Here is a 22,837-nt window from a genome sequence, read left to right as displayed (position 1 = left end):
AGATTACTAAAGACAGAAATATTAATTAAAGATATAATTAATCGAAGGCACTAATTAAAGCTAAAATAATAATCATGTGAGCAATCCCAGTCAGAAAGAATTATCAGATGCTTGTTTTTAATTGAAGTAGAGGAAGAGAAAAGAAAACTTTTTAACCTTTCACTTCATAATTCTCTATAATATTTGAATTTTCAAATGTGTACTACCTCTATAATTTTTTAAACAGAATTTTAAATATCTGTATAAGTACACACTCTATGTTTATAATTGTGGGAATGGGAAACAATCTAAATGCAGAGAGACAAACAGGAAACTGATTAAAATCATTTAAATTGATTTTATGTATTTACTGACATGGAAAGACCTCCACACTCTATTATTTGTTTTGTTTTTGTTTGTTTGTTGTTTTATTTGCAGCATGCAAACTCTTTTTTCAGTTGCAACATGCAAACTCTTAGTTGGAGCATGTGGAACCTAGTTCCCTAACCAGGGATCGAACCCTGGCCTCCTGCATTGCAAGCACAGAGTCTCAGCCACTGGACTCCTAGGGAAGTCCCTCTATCAAGTTTTTTTATTTAGACAAATCCAAATGCTAAATAACGTGTGCGTCGTGACCAATTTTTTAAAAAATCTGTAGTGTATATAAATGTATGTATTCAAAAATGCTTATTCTAAAACGTGAATAATTATTTTATCCAGGTGATAAGAATGCAGGTGGATTTTTTTCTTTCTTTGCTTGGCTTTTCTAAAATTTCCTAGGAGGAACATAAACTATATGGTAGCAAAAGGAAACCAATAATGTTATTTTCATATATTTTTCCCTAATTCATTCCACATATTTCTGAACTGAAACAAGGTCACAAGAGTCTATTTGAAATTCTTGGCACAACTGAATATTTTATTTGCATCAAAATCTGTTTGACATCACCTTCAAATCAAAGTGCTGAGGTACAAAGACGTCCTTCTTTGTTCACAGTGATAAAAAGAACAAATTTTCATAGCTAAAAACAGATAAAAAGAAGATCATTTGCCTGGTTCCTAGTGCAGCTATGACACCAATTTCAGAACCAAGGAGAGGGGAATTTGAGTTATCACAATTGACAACAAAGCACAAGCTGAGCTTGTCAGCGGTTGTTCGTTGTCTCCATGTTCATCTCAAAACGCTTGGGGAAGCCAAAGTTACTGCTGCTAAATTTCAAAAGCCTGAAAATCTATGACTTTTCCAGTCATAAAAAACAGTTCTGCAAGCCTTGATAAGGAAGTTTATACTGATTTTATCGCAACAGATTTAACACGGAGAAAACAAAGCCAAAAGCAATAGGTGCTAATGTTCTAGTGCAAGTTCAGATCCAAAGCATTTTCACCACTTCAAAGCAAGTAAGAGGGTCACAAAGTAAGTGGGTCACAAAGCATTTTCCCCTGGCTTGGGACATCTTAGTTCCACATCAGGCTCCCCTGTATTTCAGAATTTTTCTTTTTTTCTTTTTTGGCCTTCCAGTGTGTGGGATCTTAATTCCTCCACCAGGGGTTGAACCCATGCCCCTTGCATTGGAAGGACAGAGTCCTAAACATTGAACCACCAGGAAATTCCCAACTTCAGAATTTTTAAAGTGACAAGAAGACATTTAAAAGGTAACCACAATACACTTTTACTCAATTTCACTTGTAATTTTTTTTTTTGCATTGTCTACTCTTAATCAGATTTCTCTGAGAACCAGAATTCAGAAAATCAAAAACCGTCCAAAGGGCAAGTTTCAAGTAATAATTATGGTTACGCTTACTGAGCCTTTCCAATGCACCAGGAACTACGTTAAGTACTGATTAACTACCTAAGTGTTGATTAAGTGCTTAATCAATATTTAAGCACTTAATTTAAGCAATTAAATCAGTACTTAAGTGCTGATTAAGTCCTATACTAAGAACATTTCTCATTTGATACTCACAGAGCCTCATGAAATAGGCAATAATATTCCCCTCACATGGCAGATTGTATTTTCTAAATATGGCCAGAACTATATCTCTCATCCCAAATGCTTTTCTACAACGTGACTTTGCCAAAATTTCCATCAACAGGTTGGGCCCTCCTCACCCTCACTTTAGCTTTTTTAAAAAATATTTAATATTTTTATTTCCTTATTCAGCTGCATGGAATTTTAGCTGTGGCATGTGGGATTCTCGTTCCTCAGCCAGGGATCAAACCCTGCGTTGGACACACAGAGTCTTAGCCACTGGACCACCAAGGAAATCTCAAGGTTCTACATCGCTTGTGATGGCTCCTTACATCCCTGTAATAATAGGACTATCTAATGTTAGACAGGAGCCTCAATTTCAGAAGAATAATTAGATGTATCACTTTTAAAGTAACTATTATTCTTGACTTGAACAAACAGCTGAAACTTTTATTTGAAAAGTTGTAATAAGGAACAGGCAAGAGACTTGGGCAGAAGCTGAGTGAGGCTCATTATACTAATTCTCCAGGGAACCCAGGGACCATAAATCTTAGGATAAGAGTAGATCCCTGAAGAAAACAAAGCTGCCATCCAAATCTTCCAACCCTTATGTCATTTCCATAAGGAGATGTGTTTATTCCAGGAGTAGCTCATTCACTGTCTTATAGAGCCCCATTGTCCACAGGAGAAATATCTCACAGAGACTGGCTCAATGTGGAGAATGTAATAGAAGTCTTTATCAGTCAAAATCACCCCGAATTAGTCCAAAAGGAGAATTAAGGAAGATTTCACTAAATGGTAACTGAATGCTTCCCAGGCTTTTCCCAGGATGAGCTTGCTGAACTTGGGAATTTTCAAGACATTCTGGCCTCATCAGATCCTGTGAATTGAATGATGACAAAGTTAAGGAAATCATTCTCCCACCCAGGAAAAGCCAAATGACCATTCAGGATACTTTGGGAAAGAACTGTTGTTCTTAAAGGATGCCATCAAATTCATGAGAGATAGGGGTCTCAAACCAACCGTATAAGATCTGCATTTAGTGCACATAGACAATACTGCAAGCTCAAGACATACTCATGTGAACCAGGTTATCTTCTGAAATCCTGTGAGTAGTGTATTTTAGATAGCCTGATTGGAACCTCCCTAGAGGGCTGCCTGGTGGCTCAGACAGCAAAGAATCTGCCTGCAATGCAGGAGCTGCTGCTGCTGCTAAGTCACATCAGTCGTGTTCGACTCTTCACAACCCCATGGACTGTAGCCTATCAGCCCCCTCCGTCCATGGGATTTCCCAGACAAGAGTACTGGAGTGGGTTGCCATTGCCTTCTCCGCAATGCAGGAGACCTGGGTTCAATCCCTGGGTCGGGAAGATCTCCTGAAGAAGGAAATGGCAACGCACTCCAGTATTCTTGCCAGGAGAATTCCATGGACAGAAGAGCCTGGTGGGCTATAGTCCATGGGGTCCCAAAGAGTTGGACACAACTGAGCAACTAACACTTTCACTTTTCAGAGGGCAGCTAGAAACCTAACCCTGGACCAGAGGGTAATCTCCACTTTGGCCTTGCACAGATGGCAGAGCAGCAGTGACTTCCCCAAACCATGCTTTTCTTGGCACTTATCTTCCATATTCGAGCACGCTGAGCACACACACACTGGGTCTCATCTGTAGCTTCAGTCCCACCATCCAGGTCAGTGCTAGGCAAGCCAATGTTTATCCAGGGAGAACCATTAAGTTACTCACATTGAGGAAATTTGTCTGTCCTGCCTTGTGCTCTGTGTAGCTGTCCCCTTGAAAAACCCCAAAGCTCTGGAGAGCATCAGGTCTGCCTGAAACTCTTAATGATTTTCCTTAGAAGGAGAAGATCTCACTCTCCTTCTAAGTACTAGAACTATCGAGAGGCAGGACAAACCTCCAGGGCATCCATAAAGACTTTCCTACTGGGTACTGCATAACTGACCCTTAAAACAATGAATAGTCTGGGTGAATAGTGCAGTCATGCCTAGGCTCTCAGGGTGCCAGGCAAGTCTCCCAGTTCACTCACCAAGTCTGAAGGATAAAGGGAGAAATACCCGCACTCATAAAGTGGACCCCTTCCCTTTGTATCTGGAAGACTGTCTCACCCAGCTGTTGACCTCCCATTTAAAGTAGGGAAAAAATAAAAAGTTTATTAGCCACCCTGTCTGTGAGACATCCTTGGGCTAATCACAGTGTCTTTTCATGATTTATCTGTGCTAACTTCATGATTCAGTATGAGCCCAGAGCTTTCTCCTTCTACCCCCAGCCAATTCTTCTTCATCTTAGCCTCTGTTCCTATCTCTTTCCCAATATGTTCCATCAGGACTTTGCCTAAACAATACTCATTCTATTAGCTCCTGATGATGTTTCTGGATATCATACTCATATTGGATCCTGCTTCTCTTCAAAAATGAGTTGGGTAAGTTTCTCAACCACCTGGACTCACCTGTGAACCGCATGATTGGGCCACAGAGAGCTCTTTCTCAAATTGCTGAGAAGCTAAATGATATTGAGCCTAGAAATAACCCCTTGTGAAGAGCCCTTAGTTATATTCTCTGAGGCTGATCAACTATTTTGTGCTCTTTAATCCCTGTAAACGAATGTTAGATACAATAGTAGTTTTGGAATAACTTTGACTAGTGTAGCCTGTGCTGAAGAGAAGGCAAAATCATAAGAAAGGTAAAGTTTATACAGTTTACCATTTCATCCTCTCTACTAATATCCCCTAGCATTTCCTTCATCCCAGGTACCTAAACTGGGTCCCAATCTTATTCTCCAGTGACTAAAACATAATTGTTGCTACAGTTCTGTCTGACAATTAAGGGTGTAGTTGATAATGCTTAAGGAAGGAAACTTGTAGGGAGGCAGACTTTTAAAAAGAGCTGTTTTTTAGGTTTGGGGTTTTGCTGTTGTTTTGTTTTCTGCTGGAAGCATTCTAGCACACCCAAACAGACCTCTATTTACTAGCTCAAACTCCAGACTATCTCAAAGATGGAGAGTTATTCCTTAGAGAATGTTTGTGGGGAGACATCTCCACCTCACGAGGAAAAGCAAACCCTCTTCAGATGGGCCAGTTTGACAGACTACTTGGCATATGACAGCAAGATTTCTGTCTTCTACGAAGTACCACGTAAGTGACACATCCTCAATCTATTGTGTGTCAAAAACCCCCAAATCCACCCCACAGATTTTTGAGGTGGTGTTCACTCATTCAGTACATGCTTATTAAAGCTGACTGTTTCAAGAAACTTGTTCTAAGGGCCATATAAAATACAAAGATGAAAACAACTATAAAACACAATAAAAGTTGTGATATATAATAAAATTATGGGGGATACAGAGACTCATGCATTCAAAAGAGAAGATTTTATGGAAATGATAGCACTCATTCAGGAGAGACTTAAAGGATAAATAGGATTTGAAAAGCTGATGCTTCCAAGCTGAAATGCCGTGTGCTGAAACCTATGTATATAAAACAGCTAAAAAATTTTTTAAAAACAAAGGGTCTATTGTATCTTGAGCCCATGGGAATATGTAATCAGGAGACTATGGATCTATCACATGAGGACAAATCCAATGTCCACATTAGGATAAATACCAAATTCCCATTAACAAATTTTTTTCCCACTAACAAATTTTTATTTGTGCATACATTACTTGGATTATTCTCTTTCTGATTGGTAAGCATTGTGCTTTACTCTCATAGATTTCCTCTTCTCTCTTTATTAATCCAAAAACTAGTGAAAGGCATCACATTTTCAGGTAATACTGAAATAGCAATAGAGTGTCTATGAATAATCAGTTTACCCAAGAATATGGATATGTATAGCGAATGACTAAGTTAAGTAAAATGGCTTAACTTAGCCATTTTGCTATTTTTCCAGCCTCAAATATTTGTCAGCCTCAAATAGGGATTTCTTATGAATGAAGACCCAATATTAGAATAAAGATAAAAATGAAAGGTAGTGAAAAGTAATGAAAGTCAGAGGCAAAGGAATTGTTGAGGAACACAAATAAAATTTCAGTTAACAAAAACAAGCAAGAATAACTTTTGGTTTAGGATGTTTACTTAGCATCCCTGACAACACCACTCTCTACCATGTAGAAACACCAAGGGCAATAAAAGAGACAAGTAGCCTCAAAGAGGCTCTGTTAAAAAAAAAAAAAAAAGAACAAAAAAAGGACTCCTACAACTCTAAATGATACATTCAGCACTTTTTCCTATAAATTCCAAGTGTCCTCAGATCCAGAACATCACGACTTCTGATGCTGCACACCTCTGATTGGTCATTCCCAGCAGAGGCCAGAGGAGCCACGGGGAACCACACCACTGTCACCGAGTTCATCCTGCTGGGGCTCTCACATGCCTGTGAGCTGCAGATGCTCCTCTTCCTGGGGCTCCTCCTGACCTACCTCCTCACTCTACTGGGGAACCTGCTCATCGTGGTCCTCACCCTCATGGACAGGCGCCTCCACATCCCCATGTACTACTTCCTCCGCAACTTTGCTGTCCTAGAGATCTGGTTCACCTCAGTCATCTTCCCCAAGATGCTGACCAACATCCTGACTGGAAACAGGACCATCTCCCTAGCCAGTTGCTTTCTCCAGTTTTTCCTCTATTTCTTCCTGGGCACCACAGAGTTCTTCCTACTGGCAGTGATGTCCTTTGACAGGTATGTGGCCATATGTAATCCCTTGCGTTATGTCACCATCATGAGCAAAAGGGTCTGTGTCCAGTTAGCTCTTTCTTCATGGATCATGGGATTCCTTCTTATAGCCATTCCATGTTCCATCATATTTCAGCAGCCATTCTGTGGTCCCAATATCATTGATCATTTCTTCTGTGACAGCTTTCCACTCCTGGAACTCATATGTGCAGACACAAGTCTGATTGAGCTTCTGTGTTTCATTCTGGCCAACGTCAGCCTCCTGGGCACTCTGTCCATGACGGCCACCTGCTATGGCCACATCCTCCACACCATCCTGCACATCCCCTCAGCCAAGGAGAGGCGGAAAGCCTTCTCAACCTGTTCCTCCCACATCACTGTTGTCTCTCTCTTCTATGGCAGCTGCATCTTCATGTATGTCCGGTCAGGCAAGGGCGGCCAGGGGGAGGATAGGAACAAGCTGGTGGCCTTGCTCAACACCGTGGTGACCCCAGTGCTCAATCCCTTCATCTACACCCTGAGGAACAAACAGGTGAAGCAGGTGTTTAGGGAGCAGGTGAACAAGCTCTTCTAATAAACCTGTGGATCCAAGAGGCTGTACATAGGATCCCCAGTCAAGCTAAGGGAGCATCAGGCCTCTGCAACAGATGGAGGCTTTCTCATCCAGAAAAAGCTTGATGACATGTTTCTGGGGTCCCAGTCACTGTGAAACTCAGCATCAACTCATAAGCTCTGTGGCCCCTCAAGGCATTTTTAGTAATTATCAGATCTGAGTATTTCTCTTCATTCCATCAACATCTGCTTGGCTTCCCAGCAGAATATAAGCTCTCTGATAGCAGGTACTAGCTCTTTAGAGAAGGGCACAGCAACCCACTCCTATATTCTTGCCTGGAGAATCCCATTACAGAGGAGTCTGGGAGGCTACAATCCATAGGGTCACAAAGAGTGGGACATGACTGAAGCAACTTAGCAGGCACGCATGCACGCACTAGCTCTGTAATTCACCATAAGCCTCTAACACCAATCTATAGTCATAGGTAATATCCATACTCAGAAAGTAATGTCTGGCCTATTGCTTTGTGTCTGTTTATCTAACAATTTGAGGAGAGGAGACCAGTCCTCATTTAGCACTGTTCTCATTTCACACTTATATTCTTGCCACAGGTACACATCAGTAAAAATTCAAAAAAAAAAAAAAAGAAAAAAAAGGCTAGCTGCTTATTATCTTGCACATAACCTACTTATGCCTTGTTTAGTAGAAAAATTCATAGAAATTCTTCATTCCTATTTACAAAGACTCCTCCTCTTTCTGGTTGGTTACTTCCTTGAGCCCCAGTTTTCTCATCTGTAAAATGGGGATGACAATGGCCATTCCAAAGGATTATGATAAAAGTCAAATGAGATACTCTATGCAAGAAACTTAAATAGTGACAGGAGCCTAATAAGTCTCACTAAATGTTAGTTCTTTTCATCTATCTCTCATCTTACTTTTCCTCTCTTCCTTTTGAATTTCACACCAGTGCTAACAAAAGCTTTTCTGTTTGAAATGCTATAAATTTTATATTCTGAATGTCATATTAATCTTATACAAGCTAAATACAGTATGTAACCTATGAAACTTGTTACCAACCTGTTCAATATTTTAATGAAAATTAAGTCATTGGTAAATAATCAAATATTAATTAAATAATGGAATTCACATGTTAATTTATTCTGAAATAATTATTATATGAATACTATATTCAGGGAAATGCACATTTCATTGATAACACTTAATTTATCCTTTGAATAGAATTTGAAATCTAATAAGGAAGATATACATAACTATAATGTAGGGCATAAAATGATCTATGTAAGAAAATACCATGGGTAGCTCTTCAGCAACAAATAGGAAAACCAGGAGGAAATGGATGAATCCCTAAAAAAAGAGAATTTTTAAAAATCTAAAAAGAAATAGAAAACTTAACTGGCCCAATTACAACAGAAAGATTTCCAAAAAAGGGTTATATAGCCACTATAAATTAAAAAACTATGTTCTCAACAACAAACACAAACAATCCTTCTACAAATGGCTAACAAGTACATGAAAAGATGTGTAGCATCACTAATCATTACAGAAATGCAAATTAAAATCACAATGAAATATTACTTTATATCTATTAAGATGAATATTATTTAAAACATTTTTATGAACAGATTACACCAAATATTGTCAAGAATGTGGATAAATTAGAACTCTCATGCTTTGCTGATGAGAGTGCAAAATGATGCAGCCACTGTGGAAAACAGTATGGCAGTTCCTAAATAAAGTAAACATAGATTTATCATATCATCCAGCAATCTCACTTCCAGACATAAACCCCAAAGAATTGAAAATAAGGGCCTGAACAGATATTTTTATATCCATGTTCATAGCAACATTATTCACAATAGCCGAAAAGGTGGAAACAACTCTAATGTCCACAGATTGAATGAGTGGATAAACAAAATGTGGTATGTACATACAATGGAATATTGTTCAGCCTTAAAAGAAATGGAACTCTGATAAATAAAACTCTACAACATGAAGGAAACTTGAAGACATTATACTAAGTGAAATAAACAAGACATAAAAGGAAAAATATAGTAGGATTCCATTAATATGAGGTATCACTTCAGTTCAGTCATTCAGTCGCGTCTGACTCTTTGCAACCCCATGAACTACAGCACGCCAGGCCTCCCTGTCCGTCAGCAACTCCCAGAGTCCACCCAAACCCATGTCCATTGAGTCAGTGATGCCATCCAACCATCTCATCCTCAGTCATCCCCTTCTCCACCTGCCCTCAATCTTTCCCAGAATCAGGGTCTTTTCAAATGAGTCAGCTCTTCACATCAGGTGGCCAAAGTATTGGAGTTTCAGCTTCAACATCAGTCCTTCCAATGAATATTCAGGACTGATCTCCTTTAGGATGGACTGTTTGGATCTCCTTGCAGTCCAAGGGACTCTCAAGACTCTTCTCCAACACCACAGTTCAAAAGCATCAATTCTTCTGCGCTCAGCTTTCTTTATAGTCCAACTCTCACATCCATACATGACTACTGGAAAAACCATGGCCTTGACTAGATGGACCTTTGTTGACAAAGTAATGTCTCTGCTTTTTAATATGCTGTCTAGGTCGGTCATAACTTTCCTTCCAAGGAGTAAGAGGCTTTTAATTTCATGGCTGCAGTCACCATATGCAGTGATTTTGGAGCCCAGAAAAATAAAGTCAGCCACTGCTTCCACTGTTTCCCCATCGATTTGCCATGAAGTGATGGGACTGAATGCCATGATCTTAGTTTTCTGAATGTTGAGCTTTAAGTCAACTTTTGCACTCTCCTCGTTCACTTTCATCAGGAGGCTCTTTAGTTCTTTTTCACTTTCTGCCATCAGGGTGGTGTCATCTGCATATCTGAGGTTATTGATATTTCTCCCGGCAATCTTGATTCCAGCTTGTGCTTCTTCCAGTCCAGCGTTTCTCATGATGTACTCTGCATAGAAGTTAAATAAGCAGGGTGACAATATACAGCCTTGACATACTCCTTTTCCTATTTGGAACCAGTCTGCTGTTCCATGTCTAGTTCTAACTGTTGCTTTCTGACCTGCATACAGGTTTCTCAAGAGGCAGGTCAGGTGGTCTGGTATTCCCACCTCTTTCAGAATTTTCCACAGTTTACTATAGCGTGATCAAAATCATAGAGACAGAATATAGAATGGTGGTTACCAGGAAGTGTGGGTAGGAATACAGAGTCACTATTTAATGGATACGGAATTTTAGTTCGGGATGATGAAAAAGTTCTGGAGATACATAATGGTGATTTCACAACAATGATAATGTACTTGATGCCAACAAACAGTACACTTTAAAGTGGTTAAAATGATAAATTTTGGGCATGCAAGAGTAAACGCGCAGTGGGATGGCCTAGGATACTCAACGAGTTTTGCATGAGAGGACAGGTGAGCGGGTGGTATGAGGGTTTGGCTCCTGGTCACCATCAGGGTGGGCTCCTACAGTCCCTGGGGAGGGGGCTCCTGCCAAAGATCAAGCCCTGAGCCTTTGGAGTGGGAGCACTGACTCCAAGACCCTACACTCCCAGAGAACTAACCCTAGGGAGTATCAAATCATGAGAACTCACACAAAGGAAACCAGTTGAATAAGAGACCCAGCATCACCCAAGCACCAGTAGCACCCTGTGCAGGATGCCTTATCTAAACAACAAACAAAACAAAAGTAAAATCCCAATCATCAGCAAACATGATCACCATCTCACTCAGCCTTGCCCATCAGAGGAAAAAAAAAAAAAACAAAACAAAGAAAACCTCAGCACAAATCTCACCCTATACAAAGCTTACACAAACCACTGGACAAACCTTAAGAGGACAGAAACCAAAAGAAAGAAATAATTCAACCTTCTTCAAGGAAAGAATTCAACTTTCATTGAAGCCTGGGAAAAGGAGACCTCAAACACAATAAGTTTTTTTAAAAAAATGGAAAGGTAGAGAAATACTACACAAATGAAGAAACAAATTTAAAACACAGAAGTCCAAATAAATGAAGAGGAAATAGGCAAACTAAACGCTGGGCTGGAGGAAGCACAAGCTGAAATCATGATTGCTGGGAGAAATATCAATAACCTCAGATATGCATATGGCACTACCCTTATGGCAGAAAATGAAGAAGAACTAGACAGCCTCTTGATGAAACTTAAAGTGGAGAGTGAAAAAGTTGGCTTAAATCTCAACATTCAGAAAACTAAGATCATGGCATTAGGTCCCATCACTTCATGGCAAATAGATGAGGAAACAGTGGAAGCAGTGGCTGACTTTATTTTTCTGGGCTCTAAAATCACTGCAGATGATGATTGCAGCAATGAAATTAAAAGATGCATTCTCCTTGGAAGGAAAGTTATGATCAACCTAGACAGCATATTAAAAAGCAGAGACATTACTTTGTCAACAAAAGTCCATCTAGTCAAGGCCATGGTTTTTCCAGTAGTCATGTATGGATGTGAGAGTTGGACTATAAAGAAAGCTGAGCGCAGAAGAATTGATGCTTTTGAACTGTGGTGTTGGAGAAGAGTCTTGAGAGTCCCTTGGACTGCAAGGAGATCCAAACTGTCCATCCTAAAGGAGATCAGTCCTGGGTGTTCACTGGAAGGACTGATGTTGAAGCTGAAACTCCAATACTTTGGCCACCTGATGAGAAGAGCTGACTCATTTGAAAAGACCCTCATGCTTGGAAAGATTGAGGGCAGGAGGAGAAGTGGACGACAGAAGATGAGATGGTTGGATGCCATCACCAACTCGATAGACATGGGTTTGGGTGGACTCTGGGAGTTGGTGATGGACAGGGAGGCATGGTGTCCTGTGGTTCATGGGATCGCAAAGAGTCGGACATGACTGAGTGACTGAACTGAACTGAACCTGAAAAAGAATTCAGAATAATGATAGTAAAGATGATCAAAAATCTTGAAAACAAAGTGGAGAAAATGCAAGAATCAATTAACAACAACCTAGAAGAATTAAAGACTAAACATACAGAGACAAACAACACAATTACTGAAATTGAAAGTACTCTAGAAGGAATCAATAGCAGAATATCTGAAGCAGAAGAATGAATCAGTGAGCTGGAAGATAAAATGGTGGAAATAACTTCTGAAGAGCATAATAAAGTAAAAAGAATGAAAAGAACTGAGGACAATCTCAGAGACCTCTGGGACAATATCAGATGCACCAACATTTGAATTATAGGAGTCCCAGAAGAAGAAGAGAAAAAGAAAGGGTATGAGAAAATTTTTGAAGAGATTATAGTTGAAAATTTCCCCAACGTAGAAAAGGAAATAGTCGATCAAGTCCAAGAGGCACAAAGAGTCCCATACAGGATAAACCCAAGGAGAAACATGCCAAGACACATACTAATCAAACTAACAGACTAAACACAAAGAAAGAATATTAAAAGCAGCAAGGGAAAAGCAACAAGTAACATACAAGGGAAACCCCATACGTTTAACAGCTGATCTTTCAGCAGAAACTCTGCAGGGCAGAAGGGAACGGCAGGATATATTTAAAGTACTGAAAGGGAAAAACCTACAACCAAGATTACTGTACCCAGCAAGGATCTCATTCAAAATTGATGGAGAAATAAAAAGCTTTTCAGACAAGCAAAAGTTAAGAGAATTCAATACCTCCAAACCAGCTTTACAATAAATGTTAAAGGGACTTATATAGTCAAGGAATACAAAAGAAGAAAAAGATCTATAAAATCAACCCCAAACAATTAAGAAAATGGAAATAGGAACATGTATATCAATAATTACTTTAAATGTAAATGGATTAAATGCTCCAACCAAAAGACACAGAGTGACTGAATGGATACAAAAACAAGACCCATATATATGCTGTCTACAAGAAACCCACTTCAGACCTAAAGATACATATAGACTGAAAGTGAGAGGATGGAAAAATATATTCCATGCAAATGGGAACCAAAAGAAAGCTGGAGTAGCAATCCTCATATCAGACAAAATAGACCTTAAAATAAAGAAAATTACAAGAGACAATGAAGGACACTACATAACAATCAAGGGATCAGTCCGAGAGGAAGACATAACAATTGTAAATACCTATGCACCTAACATAGGAGCACCTCAACCCAGAAGACAACACTAACAGACATAAAAGGAGAACTTGACAGTAACACAATAACAGTAGGAGACTTTAACACCCCACTCACACCAATGGACAGATCATCAAAACAGAAAATTAACAAGGCAACACAAGTCTTCAATGATACATTAGATAAGATGGATTTCATTGATATCTTCAGGACATTCCATCCAAATGCAAAAGAATGCACCTTCTTCTCAAATGCACATGAAACATTCTCCAGGATAGACCATATCTTGGGGGACAAATCAAACCTCAGTAAATTTAAGAAAATTGAAATCGTATCAAGCATCTTCTCTGACCACAATGCTATGAGACTAGATATTAATTACAAGAAAAAAAACTGTAAGAAACACAAACACATGGAGATTAAACAACATGTTTCTAAATAACCAACAGGTTACTGAAGAAATCAAAAGGGAAATCAAAAAATTTCTAGAAACAAATGATAATAAAAACATGACAACTCAAAACCTATGGGATTCAGCAAAAGCAGTTCTAAGAGGGAAGTTTATAGCAATGCAATCCTACCTCAAGAAACAAGAGAAACATCAAATAGACAACCTCATTTTACACCTAAAACCTAAAACAACTGGAAAGAGAAGAACAAAAAAAAAACCCCAAAAATTCGTAGAAGGAAAGAAATCATAAAGATCTGAGCAGAAATAAATGAAAAAGAAAATAAAAGAAACAATAGTAAAGATTAATAAAACTAAAAACTGGTTCTTTGAGAAAATAAACAAAATTGACAAACCTCTAGCCAGACTCATTAAGAAAAAAAGAGAGAAGGATCAAATCAACAAAATTCAAAATGAAAAAGGAGAGGTTACAAAAGACAATGAAGAAATACAAAGGATTATAAGAGACTATTATGAACAACCATATGGCAAGAAAATGGATAACCTGGAAGAAATGGACAGATTCTTAAGAAAGTTCGATATTCCAAGACTGAACCAGGAAGAAATAGAAATTATGAACCACCCAATTACAAGCACTGAAATGGGAGCTGTGATCAAAAATCTCCCAAAAAACAAAAGCCCAGGACCAGATGGCTTCACAAGAGAATTCTATCAAACATTTAAAGAAGAGCTAATGACTATCCTTCTAAAACTCTTTCCAAAAATTGCAGAGGAAGGAACACTTCCAAACTCACCCTACGAGGCCACATCACCCTGATACCAAAACCAGACAAAGACAACACAAAAAAAGAAAACTACAGGCCAATAGCACTGATGAACATAGATGCAAAAATCCTCAACAAAATTTTAGCAGACAGAATTCAACAACATATCCAAAAGCTCATACACCATGATCAAGTTGGGTTTATTCCAGGGATGCAAGGATTCTTCAATATATGCAAATCAATCAATGTGATACACAAATTGTATAAAAAATTGAAAGATAAAAACCATATGATAATCTCAATAGATTCAGAAAAAGCTTTTGACAAAAGTCAGCACCCATTTATGATTAAAACTCTTCAAAAAATGGGCAAAGAAGTAACCTACCTCAACATAGTAAAGGCCAGATATGTAAGCCTACAGCAAACATTCTCAATGGCGAAAAACTGAAAGCATTCCCCCCAGGATCAGGAACAAGACAAGGGTGTCCATTTTGCCACTATTATGCAACATAGTTCTGGAAGTCCTAGGTACAGCAATCAGAGAAGGAAAAGAAATAAAAGGAATCCAGATCAGAAGAAGTAAAGAAGAAAAGAAGAAGTAAAGCTCTCACTGTTTGCAGATGACATAGAAAACTCTAAAGACAGTATCAGAAAATTACTAAAGCTAATCAGTGAATTTAGCAAAGTTGCAGGATACAAAATTAATACACAGAAATCACTTTCATTTCTATATACTAACAATGAAATATCAGAAAGGGAAATTAAGGAATCAATCCCATTCACCACTGCAACAAAAAGAATTAAATATCTAGGAATAAATTTACCTAAGGAGACAAAAGAACTGTACACAGAAAATTATAAGACACTGATGAAAGAAATCAAAGATGACATGAACAGATAGAGAGATATTCCATGTTCCTGGATAGGAAGAATCAATATTGTGAAAATGACTAAACTGCCAAATACAATCTATAGATTCAATGTGATCCCTATCAAATTACCAATGGCATTTTTCACAGAACTAGAACAAAAAATTTCACAACTCATATGGAAACACAAAAGACCCTGAATAGCCAAAGCAGTCTTGAAAAAGAAGAGTGGAGCTGGAGGAATCAACCTTCCTGGCTTCAGATTATACTACAAAGCTACAGTCATCAAAACAGTATGGTCCTGGCACAAAAACAGAAATATAGACCAATGGAACAAGATAGAAAGCCCAGAAATAAACCCATGCACCTATGGGTACCTTATTTTTGACAAAGGAGGCAAGAATATACAATGGGGCAAAGACAGCCTCTTCAATAAATGGTGCTGGAAAAACTGGACAGCTACATGTAAAAGAATGAAATTAGAACACTTCCTAACACCATACACAAAGATAAACTTAAAATGGATTAAAGACCTAAATGTAAGACCAGAAACTATAAAACTCTTAGAGGAAAATATAGGCAGAACACTCGATGACATAAATCAAAGCAAGATCCTCTATGACTCACCTCCTAGAGTAATGGAAATAAAAACAAAAGTAAACAAGTGGGACCTGATTAAACTTAAAAGCTTTTACACAGCAAAGGAAACTATAAGCAAGGTGAAAAGACAACCCTTTGAATGCAAGAAAATAACAGCAAATGAAACAACTGACAAAGTACTAATTTCCAAAATATACAAGCAGCTCATACAACTCAATACCAGAAAAACAAATAAACCAATCAAAAGTGGGAAAAAGACCTAAACAGACATTTCTCCAAAGAAGACATACAAATGGCTAACAAACACATGAAAAGATGCTCAACATCACTCATTATTAGAGAAATGCAAATCAAAACTACAATGAGACATCACTTCACACTGGTCATAATAGCCATCACCAAAAAGTCTGCAAATAATAAATGCTGGAGAGGGTGCGGAGAAAACGGAATGCTCTTGCACTATTGGTGGGAATGTAAATTGATACAGCCACTATGGAAGACGATATGGAGATTCCTGAAAAAACTAGGAAAAAAAACCACCATATGACCCAGCAATCCCACTCCTAGGCATTTACCCTGAGGAAACCCAAATTGAAAGAGACACATGTATCCCATTGTTCATTGTACCCCTATTTACAATAGCTAGAATATGGAAGCAACCTAGATGTCCATCGACAGATGAATAGATAAAGAAGTTGTGGTATATATGCTGCTGCTGCTAAGTCGCCTCAGTCATGTCTGACCATGCGACCCCGTAGACGACAGTCCACCAGGCTCCACCATCCCTGGGATTCTCCAGGCAAGAACACTGGAGTGGGTTGCCATTTCCTTCTCCAATGCATGAAAGTGAAAAGTGAAAGTGAAGTCACTCAATCGTGTCCGACTCTTGGCAACCCCATGGACTGTAGCCTACCAGGCTTTTCCATCCATGGGATTTTCCATGCAAGAGTACTGGAGTGGCATGCCATCACCTTCTCCATGTGGTATATATACACAATGGAATATTCAGTTCAGTTCCGTTGCTCAGTCGTGTCCGACTCTTTGCGACCCCATGAACTGCAGCACGCCAGGCCTCCCTGTCCATCACCAACTCCCGGAGTTCACTCAAACTCACATCCATCAAGTTGGTGATGCCATCCAGCCATCTCATCCTCCGTCGTTCCCTTATCCTCCTGCCCCTAATCCCTCCCAGCATCAGAGTCTTTTCCAATGAATCAACATTTCGCATGAGGTGGCCAAAGTATTGGAATTTCAGCTTTAGCATCATTCCTTCCAAAGAACAACCAGGACTGATCTCCTTTAGAATGGACTGGTTGGATCTCCTTGCAGTCCAAGGGACTCTCAAGAGTCTTCTCCAACACCACAGTTCAAAAGCATCAATTCTTCGGCACTCAGCTTTCTTCACAGTCCAAGTCTCACATCCATACATGACTACTGGAAAAACCATAGCCTTGACTAGACGGACCTTTGTTGGCAAAGTAATGTCTCTGCTTTTGAATATGCTATCTAGGTTGGTCATAACTTTCCTTATTACTCAGCCATAAAAAAGGAACTCATTTGTGTCAGTTCTAATAAAGTGAATGAACCTAAAACCTATTATACAGAATGAAATCAGAAAGAGAAAGATAAATATCATATTCTAACGCATATATATGGAATCCAAAAACATGATACTGAAGAATTTATTTACAAGGAAACAATGGAGAAACTGGGATTTTGGAGAAATTGGGATTCACTCCAATCCCAAAGAAAGGCAATGCCAAAGAATGTTCAAACTACCACACAACTGCACTCATTTCACATGCTAGTAAAGTAATGCTCAAAATTCTCCAAGCCAGGCTTCAGCAATACGTGAACTATGAACTTCCGAATGTTCAAGCTGGTTTTAGAAAAGGCAGAGGAACCAGAGATCAAATTGCCAACATCCGCTGGATCATCAAAAAAGCAAGAGAATACCAGACCACCTGACCTGCCTCTTAAGAAACCTGTATGCAGGTCAGGAAGCAACAGTAAGAACTGGACATGGAACAACAGACTGGTTCCAAATAGGAAAAGGAGTACGTCAAGGCTGTATATTGTCACCCTGCTTATTTAACTTATATGCAGAGTACATCATGAGAAATGCTGGGCTGGAGGAAGCACAAGCTAGAATCAAGATTGCCAGGAGAAATATCAATAACCTCAGATAAGCAGATGACACCACCCTTATGGCAAAAAGTGAAGAAAAACTAAAGAGCCTCTTGATGAAAGTGAAAGAGGAGAGTGCAAAAGTTGGCATAAAGCTCAACATTCAGAAAATGAAGATCGTGGCATTCGGTCCCATCACTTCATGGCAAATAGATGGGGAAACAGTGGAAACAGTGGCGGACTTTATTTTCCTGGGCTCCAAAATCACTGCAGATGTTGATTGCAGCCATGAAATTAAAAGACGCTTTCTCCTTGGAAGGAAAGTTATGACCAACCTAGATAGCATATTCAAAAGCAGAGACATTACTTTGTCAACAAAGGTCCATCTAATCAAGGTTATGGTTTTTCCAGTAGTCATGTATGGATGTGAGACTTGGACTGTGAAGAAAGCTGAGTGCCGAAGAATTGATGCTTTTGAACTGTGGTGTTGGAGAAGACTCTTGAGAGTCCCTTGGACTGCAAGGAGATCCAACCAGTCCATTCTAAAGGAGATCAGTCCTGGGTGTTCATTGGAAGGACTGATGTTGAAGCTGAAACTCCAATACTTTGGCCACCTGATGCAAACAGCTGACTCATTGGAAAAGACCCTGATGCTAGGAATGATTGAGGGCAGGAGGAAAAGGGGACGACAGAGGATGAGATGGTTCGATGGCATCACTGACTCAATGGACATGGGTTTGGGTGGACTCCGGGAGTCGGTGATGGACAGGGAGGCCTGACGTCCTGCAGTTCATGGGGTTGCAAAGAGTCGGACATGACTGAGCTACTGAACTGAACTGAATGGAGAAACAGACATAGAGAATAGACTTATGGACATGGGGTAAGGGGGGAAGAAGGCGAGATGTATGGAAAGAGTAACATGGAAACTTACATTACCGTATGTAAAATAGATAGCCAATGGGAATTTGCTGTATGGCTCAGGAAACTCAATCAGGGGCTCTGTATCAACTTAGAGTGGTGGGATGGGGAGGAAGATGGGAGGGAGTTTCCAAAGGGACTGAATATATGTATACCTATGACTGATTCATGTTGAGGTTTGACAGAAAACGGCAAAATTCTATAAAGCAATTATCCTTCAATAAAAAATAATAATTTTTTAAATGATAAATTTTATATTATTATGCACTTTACCACAATAATAAAAGTACTTATTGCTCAGATCAAAAGCAAAACTATATTACCTTTGAGTCGGTCTCTTTCTTTTATTTCCCAAAGTCAATACATTAGCAAATTCTGTGGATTATACATTCAAAATAGCTATCACATTTACCACTTCTTACCACCACACTAACATCTTTGTGCATACCACCTTCCCCTTCCTCTAGGATATCTATCCACTAGAGCCAACTCAATCCCACCCCATATCCCTGGTGGAGGACAAAGTTAGCAAACACAGATAAAGGGGAGGTCTCCTCGCATAGTCAACAGAGAGGATGCCAAAACCACACACCCTTTCTCTCTGAAGCTCTCCTGCCTGAAATAGGCCTCATGTGAAGAAAGGAATACATTTTCACTTTAAGTGACATTCAAAATTTAACAGTTATATGGGTTCAGATAATTTAATAATTCCATTCTTTGAACAAATGGTAAATGAAGGACTTCTAAAATTATATGTATGCCCAGAAAATTTACAAAACTGTCCTGAATTTTATCCAAGGTCAAGGAAGAAATAATTACATGAACAGGTTTAAATGGGCATTCAAGAAGGAGGTAGACGGAAGAATGTAAAATACAAATAAAAGATTATTTTCTATAATAAACAAAGACAAACTACCCAAGAGATAAATGAGATAAGTATATACATAGACCCCTGACAGAAGAGTAGACCCAAAGGGCCCATATACAAGTGAAAAGATGTTCAACTTACTAACGGTCATTGTTTAGTCAGTAACTTGTGTCCAACCCTTTGGTGACCTCCATGGAATGAAGTTGCCAAACTCCTCTTGTCCATGGGATTTCCCAGACACGAATACTGAAGTAGGTTGCCATTTCTTTCTCCAGGGGATCTTCCTAACTCAGGGATCCAACTTGTGTCTCTGCATTGCCAGGATGATGCTTTACCATTGAACCACCAAGGAAAAGTGAAGTCGCTCAATCATGTCTGACTCTTTGAGACCCCATGGACTGTAGCCCACCAGGCTCTGCTGTCCATGGAATTTTCTAGGCAAGAGTACTGAAGTGGGTTGCCATTTCCTTCTCCAGGGGATCTTCCCGATTATACTAATGGTCAGGATAACTCAAATTAAAATGAGTTTTATTTTTAAATAAAATAAGTTTTATTGTAAAGAAATTCAAACCTTTGATGTTAAAGAATTTTAGACATCTAATCCAATCCCAAAGAAGTGCAATGTCAAAGAATGTTCAAACAACGGCGTACTAAACTCATTTCATATGCTAGCCAGGTAATGCGCAAATCCTACAAGCTAGGCTTCAACAGTACATGAACCAAGAACTTCCAGATGTACAAGCTGGATTTAGAAAAAGCAGGAGAACCAGAGACCAAATTGCCAACATATGTAAGATCATACAAAAAGCAAGAGAATTACAGGAAAACATCTACTTCTGCTTCATTGACTATGCTAAAGACTGTTGGATCACAACACACTGCAGAAAATTCCTAAAGAGATGGGAATACTGGCCCACCTTACCTGCCTCCTGTGAAATCTGAATGGAGGTCAAAACAAAAACAAAAACAGTTGCAACCAAATACAGAGTAACGGGCTGGCTCAAAATTGGGAAAGGAGTATGTCAAGGCTGTGTATTGTCACTCTGCTTATTTAACTTGTATGCAGAGTACATCATGCAAAATGCTGGTCTGAATAAAGCACAAGCTGGAATCAAGATTGCCAGGAGAAGTATCAGTAACCTCAGACATGTAAATGACACCACAGAAAATGAAGAACTAAAGAGCCACTTGATGAAGGTGAAAAAGCTGGCTTAAAACTCAACATTCAAAAAACGAAGATCATGGGATCTGGTCTCATCACTTCATGGCAAATGCATCAGGGAAAAATAAAAACATTGACAGACTTTATTTTCTTGGGCTCCAAAAGCACTGCAGATGGTGACTGCAGCCATGAGATTATAAGACACTTTCTCTTTGGAAGAAAAGCTATGACAAAGCTAAACAGCATATTAAAAAGCAGAGACATCACTTTGCACACAAAAGTCCATATATTCACAGCTATGAATGCCAGTGTTTCCGGCAGTCAAGTACAAATGTGAGATCTGGACCATAAAGAAAATTGAGTGCCGAAGAATTGATGCTTTTGAACCGTGGTCCTGGAGAAGACTCTTGAGAGTCCTTGGACAGCAAGGACATCAAGCCAGCCAATCCTAAAGGAAATAAACCTTGAATATTCATTGGAAGGACCAATGCTGAAACTGAAGCTCCAATACTTTGGCCACCTGATGCAAAGAGCCAACTCATTGGAAATGACCTGATGCTAGGAAAGACTGAGGACATGGGGAGAAGTGGACGACACAGGATGAGATGGTTGGATGGCATCATTGACTCAATGGATATGAGTTTGAGCAAACTACAGGACAGGGAACCCTGGCAGGCTGCAGTCCGTGGGATCACAAGAGTTCGACATCTCTGAGTGAATGAAAAACAACTTTATGTAACTTCATCAGGAATATCTTTCCTCAAACTTCAGTCTGGTTCAGGATCTCTGATGTGGTCTTCTTCAGACACTAGTCTCAATAGTGTCTTATTATTTAATGACTGTCTTCCCCACAAGACAGTGCCTATATCTGGCATCTAGAGTCATACTTACCACACCATAACCACACCACAAAACTTATTGTATGTTTTAATAAATATGTTTCTTTGTTACAGTTAAAATTCATTAGAGGTTTCTCAGCTTCTCAGTCAAAATAAAGTAAACTTTAATTCCAGAGTTGAAGAAAGTAAGAGGTTAGGGACTTTCTTAGATCTTATTACCAGTGATGATAATGAATCTCCAGGGAAGCATAGCTCCATCCAGTAAGAGAATAACATGAATCTCTAGATTGGTTAAGTTTGAGCTCTGCACCTTCTGTATCTCTGAGTTTCCATGGAGACCAAACAGAACCCCAAGGAGTCCAAGCCTGATGCCAGCTCCACAAAGGCAAAGAGGCTGCCATTACTATTTCACCCAGAATTCTCTATGGACACCATACTCCTGGAAGGGCCAGAAATGTCTTAAGCCCAACTGAAAAGAATTTATACTAATCAGCATCTATCGATGTCTGTCTCTGCCTTACTATATGAGGGATGGAAGAATAATTAAATAGGTTTTCATGTCCATTTCCCCAGGAAATTGGTCCAGTGGTAACACAGTGATGGATCAGGAGCAATAGAAGCTTCCTGAGAAACTGGTGAAGTTCTGGGAATATCCAGAGATTGTTACTTTCTGAGGACAACTGAGAATATGTGGATGCTGAGAGTCACGGAATATTTCTTAAGAGAGATTGGTTGCTGGAAAATACGAATATTTGCAGACACTGTGTACAAGAGAACAGGACCTGTCTGTGCCCATGACCTGTAGAGCATGTTACAGCTCTAGCGCGCCCTTCACTTCGCACCTCTGGTGAGCCCCCAAGAAGTGTACTCCTCGGGCGACCCTGCAGGGTTGGGAGTTTCCTGTGAAAATCAGGAGTCTGCCCTCATCAGAACTGCCTTGAAGACAACTGAGCATCTCACCTAGTATCTAGTGAGGTAATCTACGTTGGTGCAGTTTTCGGTGTGGGGAAGGG

At 39.4% G+C, this 22,837-nt stretch overlaps 1 protein-coding gene and 1 long non-coding RNA gene across 2 annotated transcripts in view; one reads left to right on the top strand and one right to left on the bottom strand.

Annotated features, from left to right (window-relative positions):
• LOC132660163 (uncharacterized) overlaps positions 1-22,837 on the bottom strand; it is a 95,290-nt gene that overhangs the window by 2,291 nt on the left and 70,162 nt on the right. The gene's annotated exons all lie outside the window — the stretch shown is intronic.
• LOC101102908 (olfactory receptor 6E1-like) lies at positions 6,233-7,207 on the top strand. Its single transcript, XM_027972177.2, has one exon. The coding sequence runs from the start codon at positions 6,233-6,235 to the stop codon at positions 7,205-7,207; it is 975 nt and encodes a 324-aa protein (XP_027827978.2).

Source organism: Ovis aries, chromosome 7 (assembly GCF_016772045.2).
Source record: "Ovis aries strain OAR_USU_Benz2616 breed Rambouillet chromosome 7, ARS-UI_Ramb_v3.0, whole genome shotgun sequence".
Taxonomy (NCBI): Eukaryota; Metazoa; Chordata; class Mammalia; order Artiodactyla; family Bovidae; genus Ovis; species Ovis aries.
Note: the sequence above shows the minus strand (reverse complement) of the source record. Positions and strands in the feature narration are given on the sequence as shown.